The sequence below is a fragment of the Hyaena hyaena genome, unplaced genomic scaffold, assembly GCF_003009895.1.
Source record: "Hyaena hyaena isolate Hyena2069 unplaced genomic scaffold, ASM300989v1 scaffold_19, whole genome shotgun sequence".
In the NCBI taxonomy this organism is placed as follows: Eukaryota; Metazoa; Chordata; class Mammalia; order Carnivora; family Hyaenidae; genus Hyaena; species Hyaena hyaena.
Genome location: NW_024080651.1, coordinates 283,814 through 310,025, shown reverse-complemented (window position 1 = coordinate 310,025; position 26,212 = coordinate 283,814). Strand labels below are relative to the sequence as shown.

The window sequence follows — 26,212 nt, the reverse complement described above, 5'->3', positions numbered from 1 at the left end:
ACTGTGTGACCTCAGGTTAGTGCCTTAACCGCTCTGAGCCTTGACCATGTGCGGAAACACCCATAAGAGCAGCATTCGGCTTCTAGGCCCAGGGGAGCACCAAGCAAGGAGCAGCGTCTGCGCAGTGAGTGATACCGTGCTGCCACCAGGGGGCAATGTGCACAACGAGTCCTGGGCACCTGGCCGGCTTCAGGCTCAGCTCCCCCATGCCTGGCAAGGGGGGACCCTCCCTCAACGTCAGCCAGCCTCAGGAGTGCCACTGGTAACTTCTGGCGACCTCATTTCACACACCTTTCCACTCCTCCAAACGCATATGCACATAAGCACAGACACAGAGAGAAATAATATATGAACAGGGCAGAGCGAGATGCCCAAGTCTGAATCCTATGGGGGGTTTTGTAGCCAGTTATATACAGGGGATACATTCACAGGCCAGTAAATATGGGATTCCAGAATTTGAGGGTCACATGTCTCATGATCGCTCTGCACACACAAGGCAAGGAAGGCCCAGAGAGGGGAGGCATCTGCTTAAGAACACACAGCATGAGCGAACAGCTGGATTCTGGATCCCTTGCCTCACAACCTCTTTTTGCATGCCTTATGAGACCCTCTGTTTTCTTTCGTTTTAATTTTTTTAATGTTTATTTATTTTTGACAGAGAAAGAGAGAGAGATGGAGTGCGAGGTGGGGAGGGGGGGGCAGAGAGAGAGGGAGACACAGGATCTGACTCCAGGCTTTGAGCTGTCAGCACAGAGCCTGGCGTGGGGCTTGAACTCACGGACCGCGAGATCATGACCGAAGTCAGATGCTCAACCGACTGAGCCCCCAGGCACCCCAAGTCCCTCTGTTTTCTCCTACCTCCCTTGCGACTCCTTCTCAGCCTCCTCACATCTCAGAGGGATGTCCATTCACCTAAGGTCAGCCCCAGACCTTTCTGTTTTCCTGCTCCATTACTCCCTGGGGGACCTCTCATAACACCCCCTGGCCTTAAATAAATGCCAAGTATGCACTGACAACTCCAGATTTTGCCTGTCCGTGTAGGGACCCCAGACTTGCAGATCTCACTGTTCATGCTCATCTCTGACTCCCTACGCCCCAGAGAGGCCTCTCCGCTCCTGCCCTCCAAAACTGCTCCTCCTCCGCCCTGCCCATCACCCAGCCAGGTCAGCCAAGGCCTTGAGGTTGCCCTCCAGTCTCTTGCTTCTCTCCACCTCATCAACGAAGCTGAGACTCTGCCTTCGAAACCTGCTTCAAACCACACATCATAAACCAAAATCAAATCGAAATAGATCAAAGGCCTCAAGGCCAGAGTGAAAGCTAGAAAACTTTCAGAAGAAAATATAGGTGTTCATGGCCTTGGATTAGGCAGTGGTTTCTCAGATATGGCATCAAAAGCACAAATGTACCAAGGAAAAATGCATTTTGAGTGCATCAAAATGAAAAACTTCTGTGCTTCAAGAGGCACCATCCAGAAAGTGAAAAATACAACCCACACAAGGGGAGGAAATTTCTGCAAATCATAAGTCTGTGAAGGCACTTGGGTTCAAGATATATAAAGAGCAATTACAAGTCAATAACAAAAAGAAAAATAACCCAATTATTAAAATGGACAAAGGCTATGAACAAAGAAGGGATACACGTGGTCATATAGGCACGTGAAAAGCTGTGCCATGGAAAATGCGAATCAAAACCGCAATGATACCTTCATACCCGGTAGGATGGCTAGAATTGAAAAGACAGGTTAAGTGTGGGCAAGGATGTAGAGAAATCAGCCTTCGAGCATTGCAGGTGGGATGGGCAATGGTGCGATTACCTTGGAAATCATTGGCTCGCTTATGCTCTGGCCCTTACCCTCTGTGCCCACCTTCCAGCATCCACGGGACCAGCTCATCCCTGTGACGGCCATCACTCAGCTCCCTTTCCCAAGAGAGCTTCCCCTGGCCACCTCTTAGAGCCACCTCCCCATCGCCTCTTTTTCTGTCTCTCCAGGACTTACAACTCTCCCTTGCTTGAGGTCTTTTTGCCCCCTGGACCTGAGCTCCCCACGGGCACATTCTGTGACTATGGAGATGTTCTATCGGGCCGTGCAATCAGTCGTCATGAGCCGCCTGTGGCTTCTGAGCACTTGAACGTGGCTAGTGGACTGAGGAGCTGAATCTTTAATCTTACTTAAACTAATTTACATTTAAATGTCCACATATGACTGGTGGCCGCCTTGTTGTGCGGCACAGCCTAATCCAGTGGGCTGGTCCCTTCCAGCAGCCCTGATGCCTAGGACAGGGCCTGGCTGAGGGTTCGTGCATTTATTAAACGTAGTAAGTGAGGGGAGGCATGGAGGCACTTTCTTTCGGATTCCGCCAAACCTCCTTCACATCAGGCCCTGGGCCCTGGGCTTGACCACACGTTATTTCACGATAAACCTCCAGCAAGCCACAAAGCAGGCAGGATTCGCATTCCACAGATGAGGAAATTTAGGTTCAGAGAGGGCTGGCGAGGTGCCCAGAGTCACACAGCTGGGGCCTGATCTCAAGTCTGCCCGATACGCAGATACGCAGGCTGGGACTGCTTCCAGGGAGAAGTCAAACCATAAAAGTACAAACGGCTCTCCTTGCTAATAGAAAACTCCGACAGCTCAGGGGGAAAGGGGCGTGTCCCAAAAGAAAAGTGGGCGGGACTTGAGGAAGCAGGTTACAGGAAGCAAACACAAGGGGCCTCACGCACGTGACAAAGGTGAGGCACTCCTCACCGGCACGGGACCTAGAAGTATGGTGACACAGCTGGCTGGTCTGGCTGAGGGGACATCAAGGATACCTGTAAACAGGCGTGGCCCCGGACGATGCAGGGCACAGTGGCACAAGCCTGCAAAATTAATTCAACTTTAGACAATCGCCATTCTAAACCCACGGGCAAATCTGCACGTGTGCCAAAATCATATGCGCGTGGTTTGTAAATAGCAAAAAATCAGAAATATCACCATCTCCACCATACGGCAATCAAAAAAAGAATGAGGACACCCTCTCTAGGCTGAATCCAAATGCTCTCAAGGACACTCACATAGGAAAAAAAAAAAAAAAAAAAGGCGAGTCCCAAATCTAACAAAGGTGGGTCCCACCCCAGGGATTCCAACCAGACTGGTCCGGGGTGAGGCCCCTGCCTCCTGCCTCACTCTCTTTTAGGACTGCCTGGGTCACTCCCATGTGTAGCCAGAGCTCCAACCACCTGTAGAGAACACTCTCTTTGATGGAGAAAAAAAAGAGGCAAAAGTAAGAATATGTGTTCATGTTTGCTTGTATTTTCAGAAAGAGACTCAACACGAATTTGGACCAAAAAAGAATCGAAGTGGTCAAGGGACAGGAGGAATGCAGAGGATTTATACTCCACGCCTTTAAGTATTTTTGGAGCCTCTTGAAAAGGTTCTCTCTTTTGAAATGAAAATAAATCATTTAATTAAATGGAACACTGCAATCGGGCCTGGGATGAAGTTCTGATAAGCGTTTCTTAAAGGAAAAAGAAAGACAGAAAGAGAAGCAGGGAGGGTGGCGGTAAGCGCAATCGCAAACCAGGCGGGTGCACGAACAGAACTGGCTGTGAATCAAGAAATTCTCACCCACAGAACAAACACGTGATCAAGACGCTCATTGAAGCCCTGCTTCTAACACGAAAACTCAAACCAACCCACCCATCCATCAATAAGTATGCAGATGGGGCGCCTGGGTGGCTCCGCCGCTTAAGCGCCCCACTTCGGCTCAGGTCAGGATCTCACAGCTCGTGAGTTCAAGCCCCGTGCCCTGCTCTGTGTTAACAGCTCAGAGCCTGGAGCCTGCTTCAGATTCTGTGTCTCCCTCTCTCTCTGCCCCTCCCCTGCTCGTGCTCTGTCTCTCTCTCTCTCAAAAATGAGTAAACATTAACAAAATAAAATAAGTATGCAGATTAAAAAAAAAGTTTGAGCTTGGGGCGCCTGGGTGGCTCAGTACGCTAAGCGTCTGACTCTTGATTTCAGCTCAGGTTGTGATTTCACAGTTTGTGGGTTCAAGCCCCCCATCAGACTCTGCGCTGACAGTATGGAGACTTCTTGAGAATCTCTCTCCTCTCTCTGCCCCTGCCCCATTTGCTCTCTCTCTCAAAATAAATAAATAAACTTAAGAAAAAAAAAAAAAAAAGACGGGAGCCTGGGTGGCTCAGTCAGTTAGGTGTCCAACTTCAGCTCAGGTCATGATCTCGCTGTTTGTGAGTTCAAGCCCCGCATCAGGCTCTGTGCTGACAGCTCGGAGCCTGGAGCCTGCTTCGGATTCTTTGTGTCTCCTTCTCTCTGCCCCTCCCCTGCTCATGCTCTGTCTCTGTCTGTTTCTCAATAATGAATAAATGTTTTAAAATTTAAAAAAAAAAGAAAAGAACCTACTTATTAAGAAAAAAAAAAGGGGCGCCTGGGTGGCTTAGTCGGTTGAGCGTCCAACTTTCGCTTAGGTCATGATCTCGCGGTTCGTGGGTTCGAGCCCCGCGTCGGGCTCTGTGCTGACTGCCAGCTCAGAGCCTGGAGCCTGTTTCAGTCTGTGACTCCCTCTCTCTCTGCCCCTCCCCTGCTCACGCTGTCTCTCTCTCTCTCTCCTAGAAATAAATAAAAAAACATTTAAAAAAAAAANCTGACTGCCAGCTCAGAGCCTGGAGCCTATTTCAGAGTCTGTATCTCCCTCTCTCTCTGACCCTCCCCTGCTCACGCTGTCTCTCTCTCTCTCCTAGAAATAAATAAAAATATTAAAAAAAAAAAAAGCTTGGGCTCCATATAATAAAATATTTTGCAGTCACCAAAAATAATGTGATTATCTACCTATAAACACGGGGTTTTTTTACTGTAAAAAAAAAAATAGCAAGTTGTAGGATTTCCTGTAGAATATCACCATGTTTCCGTTAGAGAGTATGTTACTTACCTGTGTCTGTACCTGGTGGGGCTTCCCTGCCTGTGGAGCTATGCGCACTAAGGGGCTGGATGGGCTTCGGTGCTGGGGGAGCCGATCTGCACACTGCAGGGTGCTGAGCAGCACCCTGCCCTCCACCCGCTAGATGCCAGGAGAAAACATCCCCAGTTGTGACCTCAGAAAATGTCTTATACTTGGAGCGCCTGGGTGGCTCGGTCCGTTGAGCATCCGCCTCTTGATTTCGGCTCAGGTGATGATCTCACGGTTCACGAGTTCGAGCCCTGCATTGGGCTCTGCGCGAACAGTGTGGAGCCTGCTTGGAATTCTCTCTCCCTCTCCTTTTGCCTCTCTCCTGCTCTCTCTCTCACTCCCAAAAATAAATAAGTAAACATAAAAAAGGGAGGAAGGAAGGAAGGAAGGAAGGAAGGAAGGAAGGAAGGAAGGAAGGAAGGAAGGAAGGAAGGAAATGTCATATACTTGGCCAAATGTGCTGTTGGGGAAAAACTGCCCATAGCAGAGAACCGTTGATAGGCTTGGAAGGCTGCACCCCAGACCCTGCATTTAGGGGAGATTTTCATTCTGAACCATATGCTTGCATCACACGGTTCAATATGACACAAACAATAAGGGAAAAGACCACAGTAAAAATCAAGATACGTATGAGGGACAAGCAGCTCCGCGGTGTATGGGAAAGCCCCAACATACCAAACTCTGTGACCCTGGTTTGCATCTTGGGGGAATGGTGGGGACAGGAAGGGGGCCCAAGGGGTACGCATTTTTCTTCACTCTGATAAGGTCTGAATTTTCAACAACCAACATTTTGTCCTTCTGTGTTGCTTCTGTTTGTTTTTTCACGATCAAGAACCAGAGATGGTCGGGCAGGAGGGGAAGGAAGCAGGGAGCTGGTCCAAGGCTTCCCAATCCCTCAATGAGAAAACAGATCCCCTGACAACGAGCACTCGTGGGGCCCGCGCACCCCGGGCGAGCGTCCAAGGCCGGGCCGGATCCCACACACACACACACACACACACACAACAACCGACTCTCCCGCTGCCAGCGGGCCCCTGAGCAGGGCGCTGGCAAATGGACCAAGTGTCACATTTCCTCGCCTCCTCCCCTCTCCCGCTGTTCCTACAATAACGGCCTGGTGAAACCCGCCTCGGGCAGCGCATCTTCACAACCCCTGGCCGGTCCTGTGCTCATACCCACTGGCGGCCCGGCCATGCTCTATCTCCATTCAGCTCACCCAAAGAGCTGCCGGCCAGAAACTTCGGTCAGCCCCAGGGAGGCAACGTGGCTGTTCTACCCACAGCTGGTGAGCGACACAGAGGAGTCTAAATGTGGTCACGGGAAAACTTCAGTTTCTTCGCTGATGCCATCCCACTGCTTCATGTCTACACCATCCCTTTCCAGGCGGGAGCCTCTGCTCTCTTCTACAGAGGAGGAAACTGAGGCTCAGGCCCTCAGTGAAAGGGTTTGCCCGTCACCACTCAGTCCAAGCGGCAGATGTGGGATTTGGGTGCGAGTCTGCTGACGCCACATCATATGGGCGGCGTGGGGGGACTAAGACTCCGTACTGCTCCCAGAGCAGGCTGTGTTTTGTCCCCACCTCCAAAGCTTTGCACGCGCTGTGCTTCTGCTGCGAACGCCATCACCTCATGTTCATCCCTTCAGGGTGGGCTCGAGCCAGCAGCTCCTCCAGGATGCCTTCCTACACCTCTTCTCCAGCACCTCACCTCTGCACCCTATCATTTCCTGGCCGGGGATCACCCCGTCCCGTCTCCCTGCAGAGATCAAAAGCTACCCAAAGGCAGGCTCCATGCCTCACATTTCTTCCCTATCTACAAGATTCCTAATTTACCACAGAGTAGCCTACTTGAAAGCTGGGGTATCAAGCCAGACCTGAGTTCAAACACTAGCTTTGCCACTTGGTGCTGGGTGACCTGAGACAAGGTACCTAACTTCTCTGAGCCTGGGTTTTGTCATTGTACAAAAATATGATGAACACAGCAAATGCTGTGGGCACCCTGCCCTGTGCTCAAGTACATGGCAATGGCAGTGGAGTCCTGCTGTGAGAGGAGTTTTCTCTCCACCACTGAGCAGGGCACCAGGCAGGATGCAAGAGCGTGAGTGGTAGAGTCCCAGAAACAGCCCCAGGGGAGGACAGACGGGAACTGGAAAACACATAAGCCAGGTTCCTTGCTTCTCGGGGGGGGTCTATGCTAACTCCCAGAGGTCTCCAGTGAGAATGAGCCTCACTCAGACGCCCACAAGTGCACCCTTAACACCAGCCTCCCCTCTCTGCTTCACCTCTCCACTGGGGATCCTAGCCCAGGGAGTCCCCTCCTAAAACAGCTACTTGCAAAGGTTTCTGCTTCTGTGGAAACCCAAACGCCCACAATTCTGCAAAAGAGGGACTGTCACAAGACTCGCATGAGATCACTCATTCACTCGGGGCGCCTGGGTGGCTCGGTGGGTGGCAAGGCATCTGACTCTGGATTTCGCCTCAGGTCACGATGTCAAGGTTTGGGAGATCAAGCCCCCTGTAGGGCTCTGTGCTGACGACAGGGAGCCGCTTGGGATTCCCTCTCCCCCTCTCGCTTTCTGCCCCTCCCCCCGCTCAGGCACATGCTCTGTCTCTCAAAATAAATAAATAAACATTTAAACAGCCAGCATTCCTTGAATGTTCACAAAACGTCATGCAGGATGCTGAGTGTGCAGGACACAATGATGAATGTGAAACAACACACCGGAATGGACAGCAGGTGCTTCGTAAATGATACCGATCATTATCATCATTCTAGACCAGAGGTTTCAAAATGGTGGTCCCGGGGGGCTCAGTGGAGCCATCGAGTGTCAAGAACCAGCCGGAACTGAGCAGCAGCTGCCCCCACACACACACCCCTGTGGAGGGAATGAGCTCTCTATTTGCCACAATGTCCACTGCTCATGTACATGCCCACTTGGCCCATGTCGGGTGGGAGTTTGAGACCCCCAGCCTCTGTGTTTCATCAACGCCTCGCGAAACTGAAACTGCCTTCCCACTCACCTTCTGACCATCTCGAGTCTCCGACTCTCGCCGACAGGGCCCCACTTTGGTGTCCTTGACCTCATAACTGTCTGCAGGGAGGCTGGACCTCCCCTGGGGCCGCTCCCGCCTCCTGTCTCTGGCTTCCTGCATGACGGACAGGCCCTCCCGGAGTCTGGCGGGGGGACCCTTCTCCGAATTGGCTCTCTTGACGTCCAGCGGTGACCTGTCCCAGCCATAGGGCTGATCGCCCCGCTGGACCCCACTGCCCTCCTGCTCCCTCTTGATGGATCTCCTTGGGGTCCCTTTCTTCTGGTGGGGGGGGGAGGACTTGGGCGACACGCTGGGCCCACTGCCTAGGTCCTCCCAGGTCGTGGGCTTGGGCTCGGCTGGGCGACTCGGACACTTTGCACCCTGACGTTTACTAGCAAAGGCCTGTCTGTCGTCCTCGGGGATTCCTGAAGCTTTTCTTCTGGGACCGGCGGGGCCTGAGGAGACCCCCGGGTAACTTTCAGAAGGAGCCGAGAGCGGCGGAGCCCACAGAGGAGGGCTGGATTTGGAGTTCGCGGTTACCCCCAGGGTCTCCACCGGCGGCTTGCCGGGGCCAGGACTGGAGCCGTGGTTTGCTTCGGTGAAACCGGCTTGTTTCCAGGGACCCTCAGTTTCGGGCCTCTCCTTCCAGCTCCTCCTTCTCGGTTCCGCCCCGGCTGAGGGCGCCTCCTCCACCGGCTCCCGAACCTCCTGCCTCCTGTACTCTGCCATCAGGGCGTCGATGTCAAGAACGCTGGATCTGTAGCCATCTTTGATTTTACCTGGGGACCTCGCCCTCACCACCTCAGTGTCCCTTCTGGCGAGGAGATCGTTGGCTTCTGGGTGAGTTCTGGAAGCCGGGGGCATTTTGGGAGCGCTGCTGGGGGATGTCTGGTTCCCACGACCCTTCCAACTGCTCTGAAAACAGGTGCCGTCTTCTGGTCCCCGATGAATCCACAAGGCGTCGGCATCCGTGACTCTTTCACTGGAAGGATCCAGAATCCTGTCTCCAAGAGATGACGGGCGGTCTGTTGGCTTCGGAGCCTTTGAAAAGCTTATATGGTCGTGCTCTCTGCCCTTAGTCAAGATTTGACTGCCCTGGCCTTCCGGTGGCTCTTCATGGTTAAGAGACACCAGCGTAGGTGTTCGAGGATGAGGAGATGGAGGCGGTGTTGGTTTTCTAGAATGTTCCGTCAAGTTCTCGGGCCCCAACTTAATGATACTTTTTGCTTTTTGGGTATCAGGAATCTGGTATGTCACTGCAAAAAATGTCGCCTTGGGTTCCAGAGAGGACCCTTGCTTCACTGCTGGGCGAGTCCAGTCCTGTGAAGCACTTGGGTTCACCTCCTGGATCTCCACCCTATTGTGGGAGAGCTGAGGTTTTCTTAAGGCACTGACGGTGGGGCTCAAATGGTCTGTTCGTCTCTGCTCCACCTTTGAGGCGTTTTCTGGGGCCAGGAACTCATCAAACTTCACGTCATGCGGCAATGTCCTCCGGCGCCACTTCTCAAATCTCTGGTCCGTGGGACCCACCCTCCGCATCCTGACTTCAGGCTCTGGTGCCCTGGCGGGCCTGGGCTCACAGTCTCCAGCAGCCTCAACGAGGGACCCTTTCTGCACCAGCGCTTCTGGATGTGGCCGGGCTCGGAAGTCAGAGGGCTCGTCCTTAGCCCTAGAGGGAGGGTCCAGGGGGTACCCCCAGGGGGCGCCTTTTTCTCCTGCTGAGCTGCAGCCTCCTGACTTGCTTCTGGCCCCATTGTGCCCCTCGAGCGGGGCCTCCCAGCCGGCCGCCTGGATGGCCTTCCCAGAGGGGGCAGTGGAGCCGCACGACCTGGCTGAGCACTCGCTGTTGACCTCGGGGCTCAGTTCCCAGCCCTTCTCTTCACTGGCCACCATGGTGGCTTTATGCCAGTTCAAGGTCACCCCACCTGTCCATTTGGGTGACAGGCAATTGCCCCCAAATGTGTCTTTTGGCTCCCGGAAGTCAGGCCTTGGCTCACCGGCCTCATGAGTCCCTCGAGCTTCCCAAATCAAACTGGCCCTTTGGACGGACCCCACCTGACCTTCCAGCCTGCACTCTGGCTCTGCAGGGGCGACCTCATGCGGCTGCTGTCCCTTTGGTGAGAGCCGAGACCTGCCGCTTCGCAGGGTCGTGGCTTTTTCCTCCGACGCCATGGGGACGGCCTCGCTGTGAGCTCGCTTGCCCACGGTGTGCATGATGTCGTACTTGGGCTCCACCCTCCGGGATGGGGGAGGGTTTCCAGAACATTGGATGAAGGGGTTTTTATTGTGTTTTTCGTCCAGAGGGTATTCTTCCCGGAGGGGTAGGTGATACTGTTTGGGTTCACCGTTGGAAAGGGCAGTCCGGCCCCATTTCTCTGCATCAGGCTTTTCAAACCCTCTGGAGCTCTGATTCTTGACAGTTGTCTTTACAGGGGGGTCCTTCCCCGGCCAGGAGCTTCTCTCGCGCCTGGGTCTGAGCTCTGAGACACCGGCATCAGCCACATCTCTGGGGGCCGTGGCCGAGGGACAGCGTCCTGACTGGTCAGCCACCGTGTGTCTCTCCACATGCTGCTCAAACACTGTGGCCCACACGGTCTGGAAACTTCCATCGTCTTCTGGGGTGTTGTCAGAGGGGCTCAGAGCCCCCGCTGAGCTTTCACCCCAGTAGCTGCCAGGTACTTGGTTAGGACTGTCCTTCCGCTCTGTCTGCGTGGACTTCTCCCGGAGTGTTCCAGGCTTCCAGGAACTTCTTGGGACGGAGGCTCCAACCACACCATGCCCTTCCTTTGGCTGAAAAAAAAAAAAGAAACAATCCAACTTACATTAAGGGACTTGAAAGGGAAAGGAGGAGGTGAGGTGATCGACACAGCTGCTTTTAAAATCACAACAGGGGCGCCTGGGGGGCTCAGGCAGTTAAGCGTCCGACTTCGGCTCTGGTCGTGATCTCACAGATTCGTGAGTTCAAGCCCCACGTTGGTTCTGTGCTGACAGCTCAGAGCCTGGAGCCTGCTTCGGATTCTGTGTCTCCCTCTCTCTCTGCCCCTCTCCTGCTTGTGATCTTTCTGTCTCTGTCTCAAAGATAAATAGACACGTAAAAAATATATACTATTTCGGGGCGCCTGGGTGGCTCAGTCAGTTAAGCCTCCGACTTTGGCTCAGGTCATGATCTCACGGTTCGTGGGTTTGAGCCCCGCATCGGGCTCTGTGCTGAGAGCTCGGAGCCTGGAGCCTGTTTCAGATTCTGTGTCTCCCTCTCTCTCTGACCCTCCCCTGCTCACGCTGTCACTCTCTCTCTTTCTCTCAGAAATAAATAAAACATCAAAAAATTTAAAATATATATATATATATATACTATTTTAAAAACTTAAAAAGTAAAGTAAAAAAATCACAACGTGAGATACCATAAAAATTTTAAAGACTGACCACACCCATTGAGGACGAGGATGTGGGAAAATGGACACTCTTGGAAACTGTTGGCAAGAACATAAACGGATACGACTTTTGGACATGTCATGATCTTCTAACGCTCGTTTCCTTCAATCTGGCCCGTTTCCTCCAATCTGGCCCGTTTCCTCCCAAGACTCTTTCTTGGCTCAAGGGCCCAAGTCTGCGTCAATAAGAAGGCTCAGGAAGGAAGCAGACCTCCACAGAAACAATCTAGGTGCCTGTGTGGAGGGCACAGGCTAAGTGAGCTTTGACTTAACACAGGCTGCAGAACGCCTGTAGGGCACTTGGATCCATAGGAGGGGGAGGGGGTCCTGATGTCACATCCACCAACCAGAAAACACTGTTGTGGGGGGGGGAGGGAGAAAGGCAGACTGCAGACAGTGTATTTATAAAGCAATTCCGGTTTTTAAACAACTGTGTATATGTGTGTGTGTGCATGGAGATAAACAATAGAGAAGAGCTACAAATTCACCAGTGAGTAAGGGTGTCTGTGAGATCAGGAGGAAGGAATGAGGAGAACGTCAGTTTCCCTCTGACACACTCGGCTCTGTTTGATTTTAGGATATGCATGTGTTAGTTAGCCATTCCTTAATGTTTTTTTTGTTGTGAGAAGTATGGCTACTTCAGGGCTCCTGGGTGGCTCAGTCAGGTGAGTGTCTGACTCTTGATGTCAGCACAGGTCATGATCCCAGGGTCACGGGATTGAGTCCTGCTTCAGGCTCCACACTGAGCATGGAGCCTGCTTAAGATTCTCTCTCTCTCAGGGCGCCTGGATGGCTCAGTAGTCAGTTAAGCAACTGACTTCGGCTCAGGTCATGATCTCGCAGTTTGTGGGTTCGAGCCCTGCATCAGGCTCAGTGCTGACAGCTAGCTCAGAGCCTGGAGCCTGCTTCGGATTCTGTGTCTCCCTCTCTCTCTGTCCCTCCCCTGCTCGTGCTCTATCTGTCTCTGTCTCTCAAAAAATGAATAAACATTAAAAAAAATTTTTTTTTTTTAAAAAAAGATTCTCTCTCTCTCCCTCTGCCCCTCTCCTCGCTTGCACTTTCCCTCTCTCGAAAGGAAAGGAAAGGAAAGGAAAGGAAAGGAAAGGAAAGGAAAGGAAAGGAAAGGAAAGGAAAGGAAAGGAGAAAGGAGAAAGGAAAGAAAGGAAAGGAAAGGAAACGGAAAAGAGAAAAGAAAATGAAATAAGTCTACTTAAACGAGTTAAACAGTGAGTTAACCATCAAACCAGCCAATCCCATTCCTGGATAGACACCCAAAAGAAGGGAAAATTGATGTTCCAATAAAAGCTTGTACACCTCTGTCTACAGCAACACTATTCACAGAAGGTGGAAATCACCCAAATGTCCACCAGAAAAATGGATAAACAAATTGGTGTCTACTTGTACAATGGGGTATAAAAAAGGAACGAAGTATTGATTCACACTCCAACACAGAGGAACCTTGAAAACATTATGCTAAATGGAAGAAGCCAGACAAACGGATATGTGTTTTGTGATTCCATCTGTAGGGAATGCCCAGAATAGACATGTCTACAGGGGCAGAAAGTAGATTCCTGGTTGCCAGAGGCCACAGGTGGGAGATGGGAAGCCACTGGCTGAGGGTTTCCAATTCAGAGTGATACAAATTCTGGGGACACCTGGCTGGGGAGCGTGCAACTCGATCTTGGGGTCGTGAGTTCAAGCCCCGCATTGGGTGTAGAGATTACTTAAGTAACTAAAAATGAAAATAAAAAATTCTGGAACTAGATGGTGGGGATGGTTATACAACACTGAGAATTCACTTAATGCCACTGAATTATTCACTTTAAAAATGGTTATGATGCTTCTACTGGGTGTTGTATGGAAACCAATTTGACAATAGATTATGTTAAATAAAAATTAAAAAATAAAATGGTTATGATGCACAAAGGGCCATTAATCTCTAGTGCAGATCATGGAATCCCATTAAAGCATTTTAAAAATATTTTGACTTAAAGTTTTTGTTGTTTTATTAAATAAAATTAGCATTAATAATATGGAATCTATTCTCTCTAAACAATGCAAAACTCAAGTCCTTTTGAGCCTTCAAATATTCAAATACCAATCCCCTTCCTGGATAACAGCTATTATCGATGGGGAGTGTATCCTTGAAGAACATTCCAGAACTTTCTCCTAGTACTGCATGTGTGTATTTTTTTAAGTTTATTTATATATTTTGAGAGAGAGAGAAAGAGAGCAGGAACAGGGGAGGGGCAGAGACAGAGGGAGAGAGAGAGAATCCCAAGCAAGGGATTCTAACAGCGGGGAGACCACAGTGGGGCTTGAACCCACAAACCAGGAGATCATGACCAGAACCGAAAACAAGAGTTGGATGCTCAACTGATTGAGGCCACCCAGGCGCCCCTGTGTATTTTTTAAGTGTGTGTGTGTGTGTGTGTGTGTGTGTGTATGCATATAAAGAGAGAAAGATTGTTTTTATATTTAAAACTATATTCACTGTTGGGGCACCGGGGTGGCTCAGTCGATTGAGCATCCAACTCTCGATTTCAGCTCAGGTCATGATCTCAGGGTCATGCGGTGGAGCCCTGCATTGGGCTCCGCATTTCCTGAGGTGATCCCTCTCCCTCTGCCCCAGCCATTGTGTCCCCTCTCTCTCCCTTTCTCTAAGATAATATATGTGTAGTCAATTGTTCTTAAAAATTAAAATTGTATCTTTTATGTTATGTGTCTTTTACTACACTAAAAAAAATTGCCAATAGAAAAACCTATTTACAGAGATGAAATCTCCTTATATTAAAGCAAGGATTCCTTGATTAACTTTCACTTCTTGGAAGTTCTCTTAACGTCTACAAAATTACAGAGAAAATAATAAGTTCACCTCACCCTATCCCTAGATTCATTGACAATCAGCATTTTGTCCCACTTGCTTCACAAGCCCTTCTTGTTCTTATTATTGTTACCATTTTAATGCAAATAGGGAGGCTTTACTTCCATCAGACCCTCTCTCAACCACTTTCAAAGAAGCGATTCAGAATATCCAAGGATAAAAAGCAGGGCACCCCCTTGGCCCCAGGAGTGGTGGGCACTGCCATTCAGATCCAGCTCAAGGGGTACAGATGGGCTTGCCACAAAGCTCTGGTGTTTAAAACTCTACCCATCATACCATCCAGCCATTCCGAGGCATCTACCCAAGAGAAAAGGAAGTAGATGTTCCTACAAATCTTTGCCCACAAACGTTCATACATCACTTTTATGTGCAATGGCCCCAAGATGGGAAACAACTCGAATGTCCATCAGCAAGGCAAAGAGAAACAAATGGTGGCCTACCCATCAATGGAATACTACTCAGCTATCAAAAGGAATAAACTATTGACAAGTACATGCATACAACATGATGCATCTCAAAATAATTATTGTGAGAGAAGAGAGATTTAAAAAATAGCATTGGTCGCATCTATAGAAAAATCTACCCATAAACGTCTAGAAAACGTAAACTGATCTATTGTAACAGAAAGCAGAAAAAAAAGTTAAAAAAATAAAAATAAAAGAAAGCAGATCAGTGGCTGTTTGGGGGGAGGGAGAGTGGACAAAAGTGGTTACAAAATTGGAAACCCCCACGTACTGGAGATGTTTGTATGTTGATGGTGATGATATTTTCTCAGGTATGCGTAGATATGTGTCAAAACTCATCATTGTACACTCAAAATGCGTGCCGTTTACTATATATCAATTACACCTCAAAGCTGTTTTTTAAAAAAAAACATTAAAACTCTGAGGCACCTGGGTGGCTCAGTCGGTTAAGCATCCGACTTGGGCTCAGGTCATAATCTCAGTCTGTGAGTTTGAGCCCCACGTTGGGCTCTGTGCTGACAGCTCAGAGCCTGGAGCTGCTTCAGATTCTGTGTCTCCCTCTCTCTCTGCCCCTCCCCCACTAGTGCTCTCTCTGTCAAAAATACATTTATAAAAAGATTAAAACTCTGCACAATGCATCAACCACAAAACAGTTAGACCTAGTAGTTATTTTATAAGCTTTTTCTTATTAAACAGATTAAATAAAATTTAATTTAGTTTCCCTCCTTGGGTGACAAGCCAAGGTAGGGAACAGGGACATAATGAGAGAAACCAAGGGGGTTCAATTATCAGTTTTTAAGCTAGATTTTAAATTCTTAATAAAGCAAGCATTCGTACCTAAGAAAGCCAGGTTCCTCTTCCTCTTTGTCCAGGAAACAAAATAAAACCCGGCAATTACATGTGTAAACAATATTTAACACTAAGGAGTGCAGAATCACAAACCCAAAAGGGACTTGAAAAGTCCCAGCGTTAAAGGAAAAAAGAAAACGTTTTATTCTTCTTGAGAGGCTTCTGATTATCCTTTCCTGGGGCTTGCGGATCCAGAAAGCTCTTTTCCCAGTGAGTAAAGCCACCCGCTACAAAACAAGACATGCCAAACACAGAGGCTTCTCACCTTTTCTCCTGGGTCCTTAGCAAACTCACCACTTAGCTCAGAACACTTCTCATATCGGACTTCATTGCTTGAAGCTGGACTTGAAAACCTGGTACAAGAAGATCCAAGTTACTCGTACGGGGCCAGGAGCTGTGACTCCCTCCAGCCCACGCCCCGTAACTAGCTCAGGAGCCCAGGGGTGAGATCAGCGCTGAGATCCACACAGCAACACTGCCTGGTTTGCTTTGAGAAAAGATGTGTTCTGTGTCCTTTCTTGTCGCCAAACCGAGAAGGGCCCCGAGGGAAGAGCTTACCTTAAACACAGCATCCTGGGGTAGCAGGAGCCCCAGGTTTAGAGGAAGGGACCTGGGTGATGTCCCAGCTCTACTGCCTCCCCAGTGCAGGAGCTTGGGCTGTGCTTGTGGCCCCACCTGAGCCTCTGTCTCTTCATCTATAAAACGGGGATAATTAACACCTCCCCATCATCTTTTGTAGGGCAGATAAGCGGCTACCCAAGGCCTAATAGCTATGTGAGGGCGTTTAGGGAAGAGTAAAGATGCCCCAGGAGGGATAATTAATGGTTGTTGTCAGCAACCCCAGGCATACCAGCACCCCCACCACAGACCTGCCACGGGACCTGGGGGTGGTGGGCCGCGTGGAACGTGTGGGGGCACGGGCAGGCCTCTGCCTCTCTGGGTAACCTTGGCCAAGTCATTGTCCCAGTCTGGGCCTCAGTGTCGCCACTTGCCAGGGGGGAAGAGAAGGAAAGGGTGTTCTGGTGCTGGCATTTTCCCGTCTCTGTAGAGCTCCCTGGAGCAGGTGCCTGAATCCAGGGCTGGGGGCCACCGAGACAGGGAGGGGAGAGAAACCACTTAAACCCGTCCCACTCCGCAAGCCGGGGTCTGCCAGCCGGGTGTCATGAGGCCATGGATGAGTCGTTTCCAAACTCAGAGCCTCAGTTTCCCCATCTGTCAGATGAGAATACCCGAGGCACCAGGAGGACACAGGAAAAGGTGTGTGAGGTCCCTTTGCGTGGGTGTCCCTTTCTCTGCTATCTTAGCTCAGGCCTGGCTGTACATGAAAATCACTCAGGAAGCTTTTAGAAACGACCAAGATATGCGCCCCAGATCAACTGAATCAGAATCTCTGGAGGGGGGCGGGGGGTGCCAGGCATCGGTATTTTTTTTTCCCAGATGTTTTAAATACTGAGAGCCACCGATCTAACCCTAGCCAGGCTGGCTGCCCTGGTTCCTGAGGCTGGCAGAGCAGTCTGCCCAGAGGTGGCTCCTGGAAGCTCGGATCCGGACAAAAGTATGTCAGCGGCATGCATGTCATTAACGAGCTGGCGGACACGCCCAGTGGCATCTCCCTGTTGTAGCCGGGAAGCCACTTGTGGGAAAACAAAGGGGCAGGAGATGTCAGAGGCCTGGCTGAGCCTAGAAAATCATCGTTAAGTAACAGGATTCATAATTTCACTTGGAGCTAGATGAAGTGATGGTTTCCCGTGGGCACAGTGATTCACAGCATTATCTATTAGTCTCTGCCTTAACTCTTCAAGGGAGCTTTCTATTTTAGAGACAAACCAAGGCTCAAGAGGGAAGGGGACTTGCCCAGGCTACCTTGACCCATCTGATTTGATTTTGGGGCCACTCATGGAGGCTTAGGCTGTACAGTATTCTGGATTCTGGAAAGGCATGCTTAGCAATGCACCCAGGCTGTGCCAGACTTCCTCACAGCACTTCACCTCTCCTATCCGCATCTGTGAAATGGGCACAGTATCACCCCACTCCAAAGTGTAAAACAGAGAAAGGACAAAGAAATGGAGCTGCTGGCACACAGGGGACCCAGAGGAGAGCTGTGTGACTGCTCTGAACCTCAGCTCCTTATCTGAGAAATGGAAGTTAACACCATCTCCTGGGGGGGGGGGGGGGGGGGGGCGGGGAGCTGGGCTGTAAGGTGCCTAGCGTGGAGCTTGGTCCCTCGGTCCCTTTCCTGAGGGGCCTCCAGTAAGAAGGAGGTCGGAGGCAGCTGGGGGCTGAACGAAGCCCATGGAACATTCCCACTTACAGTCTGGTCAGATCCGCCGACAGCGGCCGTGCCTGGAAGGTCTTCCTCCTGATTTCTGGCTTTGCGTCCGAGCTCTCAGCGGCCCAGCCTTTGATCCGCTCCTGGACGCTCACGGCCACTTTCTCAGGCTGTGGGGCAGCCGGCGGGGGTTCACGGGTGGCCGCCGGGGGTTCGGATTCTGCGGCCAAAGCCAAAATGCTCTCCTCCCCAAACAGGCTGACGCGCTTCTTGACGCTGCCCCTGAGGGTCGGTCCTCCCTCCGGCCGGCTTTCCCCGTAGTCCCCTGCTTTGCTCTTGACCTCGGCAAACTCTTGGTCCTTTCCCGGCCTGGGGGAGGGGGTCGGGGGCAGCTTCTCGGGCTCCCTGAGCAGCTTCCCTTTCTCCCCCTCGGGGTGCTGGTCATCCGGGGGGGCACCCCTGGCTGAGCCCCCCGCAGCCCTGAGGCTGCCGGTCTCCGCCGGCTTACAAAGCACCTTCTCCCTCTGTTCTCGGGCCTTCCTGGCTACCTCTGGGAAGTCCGAGTCTGGATCGTGAAGGCGGGGGTTTGCTTTCGCCACACACGCCCCGTCCACTCTGGGCTCCGGGTCGGACCTCTCGGGCCCCCGACCCTGGGCAGTGGAACCCGCAGAGGCCTCTTCAGCCACCTTCTTCAGCAAGGCCTCTCTGCACTCAAACCGGGCCGTGAGGTCCACGGACAGGGGCCTGGGCTTCCTCACCCACGTCTTCTCAGGCGGAGTGGGGGGCGCTTTCCCCGCCACCGTGGCCGCCCCGCCGGGGCCTGGCTTCTGAGGCTCAGCGGATGCGATGAAAATGGCCGACACGGGCCTTCTCCTCAGGAGAGGCCTGGGCTCCAGAGCGAGGTCACCCGCGTCCTCCACACGGCCGGCCTCTGAGACAGGCTCGTTCGGGCCTCTCCCCTCTTGGGGGGCAGCCGGCCTGGCGTCCTGCGGCAGGGAGGCCGGTCGGGGAAGCGTCCCAGGCTTTCGGGCGGGCAGGGCGGGCTTGGCGGCCACCTCGGGCCGGGAGCCAAGCGCGGGCTCCTGAGACACACCCGCGGTGGCCCCCCGACTCCCCTCGCTGGAACCCTTCCCCAGGGTGGGGCCGGCTTGGGTGGTTTCAAAGAGGATCATGGAGTTGGGTCGGGGCCGCGGGAAGGCAGCCTTGCTGAACACAGACGAGCTCCTCAGGCCTTCGCCGCCCTTCCTCGCCTCCTGCCCCACCAGCCCGGGCATCCTCTCGCCCACTTCCTTTGCCTCCACGTCCTGGGCGCGCCCGCAGGGGGATGGGCTGCTTGGGCCGGGCCCCAGGGATGGGACAGGGGGGTTCACGTCCAGGACCTTCTCCCTGCAGAAGGGTTTGGGGGCCAGTCTGGGCAGCGGGAGTAAGCGGGCCGGGCTCCTGAGGGGGCTCTTTCCTTCCAAGAGCAGCGGGGAGGGTGCCCCGGGGGCGTCGCCGGCCTGGCGGAAGTAGGTCCGCTTGAGGGTCTCCTCCTGGGCGATCTCGCTGAGGCCTGGCACTCCTGTCAGGGAAGTGACAGAGCCGACCTCGACCCGCGTCGCCATGGCTACGGCTGTGGCTCCATGGGGACAGAGGACGTCCGAACTAGAGAAGCAACTGCTAAAAGTAAAGAGGGAAGGGGGGTGGGGGGGAAGTAAATTTAAATCTTGGTCGGTGTCGGGGCGCCTGGGTGGCTCAGTCGGTTAAGCGTCTGACTTCGGCTCAGGTCGTGATCTCACGGTTCGTGGGTTCGAGCCCCGCGTCGGGCTCTGTGCTGACAGCTCAGAGCCTGAAGCCTGCTTCAGATTCTGTGTCTTCCTCTCTCTCTGTCTCTTCCCCACCCACGCCGTCTCCCTCTCTCTCTCTCTCTCTCTCTCTCAAAGAATAAACATTAAAAAAATACAATAAAATAAATCTCGTCAGTATCTCTGTCGAAGCAGAGGGGGCTGGGGGAACAGGTCCAGGGGACCAGCGCCGCAGGTACTGACATCACTCTCTCCACCGACCTCACTGGGCAAGTCCAGGCCGGCCTTTCCATCTCTCTGAACTCTGGGCAAGGACAGTGGACTAAAGGGCCATTTCTAAAGTCTGTTCCAGGCCCAAGGGTGGGGAAAGGGTGGCAACATTCTCTAGGAGTTCCCCCCCCCCCCCCCCCGCTCGGCAACTCTCAAGGCCAGCTCTTAGGTAAAAAGTCATTATCTCTGCCATCCAGATAAGGAAACCAGCTCAGAGTGGCCAAGGAACTGGCCTGATGTCACTTGGAAAATAAGAGGCAAAGTCAGGATACGGGGACCCAGGTCAGACTCCAACCGCACACTGCACACTGATAGCAAAAGCCCCGCAGAGAGCACCCTCACGGCCCCCCGCTCCCGTACCCCCAAACGCCTCTCCCAGCTCCCACTTCACAGCATCCCAACTGCCCCTCCTCACAACCCTGTGCTGAGCACCAAGCACAGAGACGGTAGGTGACCAGCCTCAGCTAGCACAGCTACCAAACGCTGGAGTCACATCTTCCTTGGATAGCCCTGCGCGGTGGATATGACTGTCAGACCACATTTTGCAGCCGCTCGGGCATTCACCCCTTCTTCATCCCGCTGTGCACTCGATTCTCTCTGATTAATCCTGGCACAACCCTGGGAAGCAGGGATTAAGTGCATCTCCATTATGGGGATGAAGAGTAAGGGCCCAGAGAGGTCCCCCGACTTGCCTACATCACACAGCTAAAACATGACCTCAAGTCCTCGCCCCATTCAACTCAGCCTTCTGGAACATGACATCTTACTCCTTCTGGTCTTCAAAAGTGCCAGACAAATGGCTGTCCTTGACCCTCTCCCCCTCCCCAGCACCATGCCCACACCTTCATGCCCGAGTCCTCTCTCCCCGCAGCCCTGCCCCCACCGTGCCCCCATCTAGAGGGACTAAAAGTAGAAGGCATTTCAGTTCAACGCCAGCCTCCTGCTCCCCTTCCTGGGGCCCCACTCTGCTGCCCCCGGCTCTGACTCACTCAGCAGCCTGCAGGGAAGAAAGGCAGACAGATTTTGATATTTTCTCTTCCTTACACGCTCGATGGTGCTAACAGATTTCTTCTCTCCAAAGCAGAGAACACTGTCTAGACAGGGTTAGAAGCAGCAGAAGAGGGTCAGATACGGAGACTCCGAGAGCCGGGAAGCAGCAGCCGTCCGTCCACCCCGGCCCCGGGGCAGAGTTCTAAGGCCTGTCAGGACTGATCACCTTTAGGGCCAGGCCACACGACCTCTTGGAAACCCTGCTCCGGGACACACACACACACACACACACACACACGCTGGACATGAGACACAGGGCAGCAACAGAATACACAGGACAGAGAGAAGACTCCCAGGCAGAGCCCGCAGGCACCCCCTCCTCCCGGACAGCCCAGCCCCACTCACCCGAGCTGGCGGGCCCCGGCTGGGGATGTGTGACTGCCCGGGAGAGCCAACGGTGTCACGCCTCATCGCGAACGGGCCGGCCGCGCACTCCGGAGGCAGAGGCCGGTGGGGGCGGGGAGGCTCGTCCCCGCAGGGCTGGGTTTCGGCAGGCCTGGGGAGACACAGGACCACAGCCTCAGTTCCGGAGTGCCGGCGGGATGTGCACAGACGGCACAAACGCTCCAGGGCTCCGACTGCGTCTGCTGGCACCTCCAGCTTGTAAAACACACGCTCCTCTTGGCTTCTCAGTATTGTAGCATCAAGAGGGCTGAGTCCACAGTGGGAGCTCACTAAAAATCTCCCCCCAACCCGGTTCCTCTGATACTGAGCACCTGCCATGTGCAGAAGGAACGACAAGAAAAATGCCCTGCATTCAGGGAACCCACAGTCTCGGGTAAGAAACACACACACACACGCACGCACACAGAAGCACTGACAATTCCAAGTAATAAACACCATGGCATATACAAGGCGATGTGGGGATCCCGGAAGAGTCCCTAGGCTGGCAGATGACTCCAGAGAACCCACAGTGCTGCCTAACGGGGGAGCTGTCCCTCCTGGCTCAGAAGCAGTTGAATGCTGCATCTGTTAGAGGTCCTGAAATGCCGCCTCAGGGCCTTTGCACCTGCCATGACTGCTTTCTGGGATATCCTTGTCACATGCAGACACAGGACCACCCCTCAGAACACAGCTCAGACATCTCTGCCCCACCCCACCCCCCAACCTGGCACAATCCTCCTCTCACATGTCCATGGAGCTCCAGAGATGCTTGCCAGGGCTCATCATAGTAACACAGTCATATTTAATACTGCATGAGCCTTCGCTTCGTATCCGTCTTTCCCATTCCGTGGCAAGCCCCCTGAGTCCCTAGTAGCTAGCTAGCAGGGCGGCTTGGCATCTAGTAGTAGCGCTGAATACGCAACTGTTGGGTATATAAATAAACGATGGTTGAATGAAAGAATCGATGAACGAAGGATATTCTTCCGCTCCCCACTCCTCTAAGATTCTGAATAGGTACAGGTCCCACGAGCTCCCTGGCAATAAGCCATCCAGGACATAGGAGTTACTCCAGCTCAGGCAAGCTTGGTGGAGACCTACCACAGGGCTGACCCTACCGCAAGTCAACTGCCCCTGGGCGATGGGACCAAAGAGCCGTGAAGGGTTCAGCCGGCTGCTCAGGCTCCCCGGTGTCAGTGCCTAGCACAGGCCCCTGTCAGCCTCCCGCCGTGACCACAGCAGCCCCACACAGTTGTGGGTCACGTCACCAGCTCATCTGCCCACGTGTGGGGGGAACACTTCTCTGCACAGCTTTTACTGGGGAGCAAGTCACCAAGAACGACCCACTGCTAAATTGGGAAGGACGGCGCACGCATGGGTATGGCCCTACTCCGGGATCCTTGAACCCACCTCGCTGGCCACACCGCAGGCAAGGAAAGGGGGAAAGACGCCTGTTGGTCCGTAACCCTCTTAACCAGAACCGTGTCTCTGTTATCTGTGATCTGGTTCCCATCTTGGGCTTCCTCTCGAGTTTCCATTTAAATGCCTGGCAAATACCTGTTATGTAAATATGGCCGCACCGACAATTTCATTACTACATCTGTGAGCAAAGGCCGGGGGAGGCGGGGTCACGATTTTTTAACCACCGCCAAGGACAGCTTAATAACTAACATTTTGAGGTCTGTCCCAAACCTAGAAACACAGGACTCTCAGGGTTTCACTTAACTTGTTGTAAAAAAAAAAAAAAAAAAAAAAATGCAAGGACACAGAGTGGCATGTAGTCTTTAAAACCATACTTTAAAAGCATCACATATGTCACGCTTAATTTAAGACACTTTGGTCTCTTCCAACACACTTCAGAAGCTCACTCACAGAGAGGCCAGCTGCTGTGCAGCCCGCTCGATCTTTTTAAATTTATTAGCATTATGGCCAAAGCCAAGTGAACAATGGCTCCCTGAAAAAAGAAGGGGCACGGAGTGCGAGCCACAAGCCTCCTCTGGTTGTATCTCTATGAATCGAGGCTGATCTGGGAGGTCAGGAGGCCACGGTGGAGCAGGGGCCAGAGCGTGTCTCTCTGACCTCAAGCAGCGGTAGGCAGGCAAGGGGAGGGGGAGACCAGCACAATCAGGGGCGATCTCCCTGAATGGATCTGCAAAGTCTGAAATGCCCATTTCCTGTGAATGTATGCAAAGAAGCCTATTCTCCTGGGAAGTGAGTCACCAGGACCAATAGTTGTTGAAATCAGGCGGGAGTCACTCAGGAGGAGCGGTCCACCTGTCCTTCCTTCCTTCCACAAACCAGCCTCTGGGCTCGGTGCTGGGGGCGCAGCCACGGTGCTCACAGTCCCCTCCCGGGAGAACGGCGCCGGGAGACGGCAAGAGAAACACCTCCATTCAAAACCAAGCAGTTTGGCAGCTTTTCTCTCAGATTCAGAGGCGTGGATTCATTCTAGCAGCTGCTGCAGATCTTTCGTAATTACACCCTTAAATCCGATCTGGGAGCTCACCCGTCATTCACTCAGCCATCTCTGGGTGCCGTTTCCTGGGAATGCCACCATCTGGTGAGGGGTGTGAGCCAGTCCTCACACCTTCCAGTGGCTTCTGGAATGTGACCTGGCCTCCCAAATCTGCAAACCCATCCTGCGTGGTGCCCTGCGCCAGGCGCCCAGGGCAAGCCCGCGCCCACCCAGCACGTCCACCCACGGGCCCCACATGGAAGGGGCCCGATGTCTAATGTCACCGGAGTATATGTCTCTTCTCCTCTCCGTCCCCATGGCAACAGCCCTGCCTCATCCGTTCATTCATTCATCCGTTTCTTCTTCCAATACACAATTATTGAGCACCTACCACATACCGGCCTCTGGGCCAGGTACGAGGGGCACAGCAGTGAATAAAACATGGAGAAAGCCCTGTCCCCACAGTGCTGGCAATCAGGAAGATCGGAATAAGCAACATAAATAAGCAAGGTGCATTGAATGTTAGACAAGGGACAGTAAAGAAGTTAGTGGCCAAGGAAAATTCAAGAAGAAGGACATTTGAAATCCGCCTCCTTGCCGACATTCCCGTCTCTGCTGGTGCCTCCTCCAATCTATTCCAGCAGCAGTGACGTCACCCGCGTTGCTCAGAGCACACACGTGTCCAACTCCTTCCCCGAGACCCCACAGGATCCGGATGCCCTTCATCTCCACCCTGCCCATCTGTCTGTCTCTCACACACACTCACATACTTAGTACCTCAGCACGATGAACCCTGGACAGGTCACAAGGCATGCTAATGCTTTTCCTCGCCTCCACACCTCTATACTGCCATCTCCTATTGCCTGACCAATCCCTGTTCATCCCTCAGTCCTGAGCTCCAAAATGCCACCTCTTCCAGGAAGTCTTCCCTGATGCCCTAGGGCGCTTCAGGTGCTCAAATCCTATCAAAGTCTTGGTGTTTCTACCTTGCCCAGCACTCGATCACACATGTGGTAACTGCCTGTTTCTTCCACTCAACTGGACAGTCCTAGGTCCAGTTCACAGCTGTATCCCTGGGCCTGACACCAGAAGGGACATAAAGCCAGTGGTCAAAAAAAGTATCTGGAGGGAGACCATCTCTGAGAGAAGAAGATAATAGTATCCAGTGTAGGCACGGCTGTAGGAAAACTGATACACTTATCTGCTCCCAGGACTAATGTAACTCAGGAAAGCAATGTGGCAATATTCACTCCCAACTACTATTTTTTGACACTCCATCAAGAGTCAGGCACCACGCTGCATGACTCTGCACCTTCTGCCTTCTCTCATTTAATAGTCTCGGCAAATTATTACCGTAGGAAAATACAGTTCTGACAATGAGGCAGATCATATGCTACCGAAAGGCAGAGCTAGGGTTGGAATCTTCTGAATAGAAATCAAGTGCTTTTCCCCAATATACTCACCCTGCCCCCAGCATGCATTTATTTTTTTAAATGTTTACTTATTTTTCAGCAAGAGGGAGAGTCCACACGTAAGCAAATAGGGGAGGGGGAGAGAGAGAGGGAGTCACAGAATCCAAAGCAGGCTCCAGGCTCTGAGCTGTCAGCACAGAGCCTGCCACGGGGCTCGAACCCACGAACTGTGAGATCATGACCTGAGACGAAGTCAGACGCTGACCCGGCTGCACCACCCAGGCGCCCCGCATTTATTTTTGATTCTGTAACCTTGCTTCTAAGAACGTATCCTATGGAGGGAATCTAAAGGAAGAGAAAGCCATCTAGGCAAAGCTGTCCACTACAGAGTCATTGATGCAAAAGCAAAGTAACAACCATGCCTGGATTCGGGCTCATCACCCTTATTTGGAAAAAAAAAAAAAAAAACACAAAACCCGGGACTCCTACGCCATTTGAGATGTCAAGAAAGTTGCCACGTCAGCAGGGAAACCAGACCTCCAGGGTCCAGCCAGCCCAGGACATCAGGAGAGGCATGAGAACGCTGTCCCACCACAGAAGCAGATCTGCTATGACCCAGCCTTACAGATGAAGAAGATAAAAGCCGGAGCAGGAAGCAACCTCCCCGCGGGCAGCTGGAGGGAGGCTGACCTCACCCTCCTCACTGTCAGATTTCTTCCAGAGTCCACATGGGCTTCACTAGAATAACTGCTTTTTACGATGTTCAGATGCAAAGCACACTTCACAACCATTCGAATGCTGTTATTAAAAAAAAGATGCAAAAAAACAGAACACAAGCAATGTTGGCGAAGACGTGGAAAAACTGGACCCCTGTGTACCACTGTGGGGATCTAAGATGGTGCCGAGGCTGTGGAAAACAGTAGGGCGGATCCTCGAAAACGGAACCCAGAACCACCGTACGGCCCAGCAATCCCACCCATGAAAGCAGG

At 52.4% G+C, this 26,212-nt stretch overlaps 1 protein-coding gene and 1 non-coding gene across 2 annotated transcripts in view; one reads left to right on the top strand and one right to left on the bottom strand.

The window, feature by feature from the left end:
- Positions 1-21,437, bottom strand: part of KIAA1671 (KIAA1671 ortholog) — a 143,822-nt gene extending 122,385 nt beyond the window's left edge. The window contains exons 1-4 of the mRNA XM_039225358.1: positions 21,321-21,437; positions 17,914-19,530; positions 15,868-15,955; positions 7,963-10,764 (exon numbers count right to left, since the gene is read on the bottom strand). Coding sequence (XP_039081289.1) covers positions 7,963-10,764; positions 15,868-15,955; positions 17,914-19,475 — 4,452 coding nt within the window. The 5' untranslated portion in view covers positions 19,476-19,530; positions 21,321-21,437. The remainder of the gene's footprint in view (positions 1-7,962; positions 10,765-15,867; positions 15,956-17,913; positions 19,531-21,320) is intronic.
- On the top strand, positions 19,595-19,679 carry TRNAR-UCG. Its single transcript has one exon. It is a non-coding gene; the product is annotated as a tRNA-Arg (tRNA).
- Positions 21,438-26,212: the final 4,775 nt, after the last annotated feature.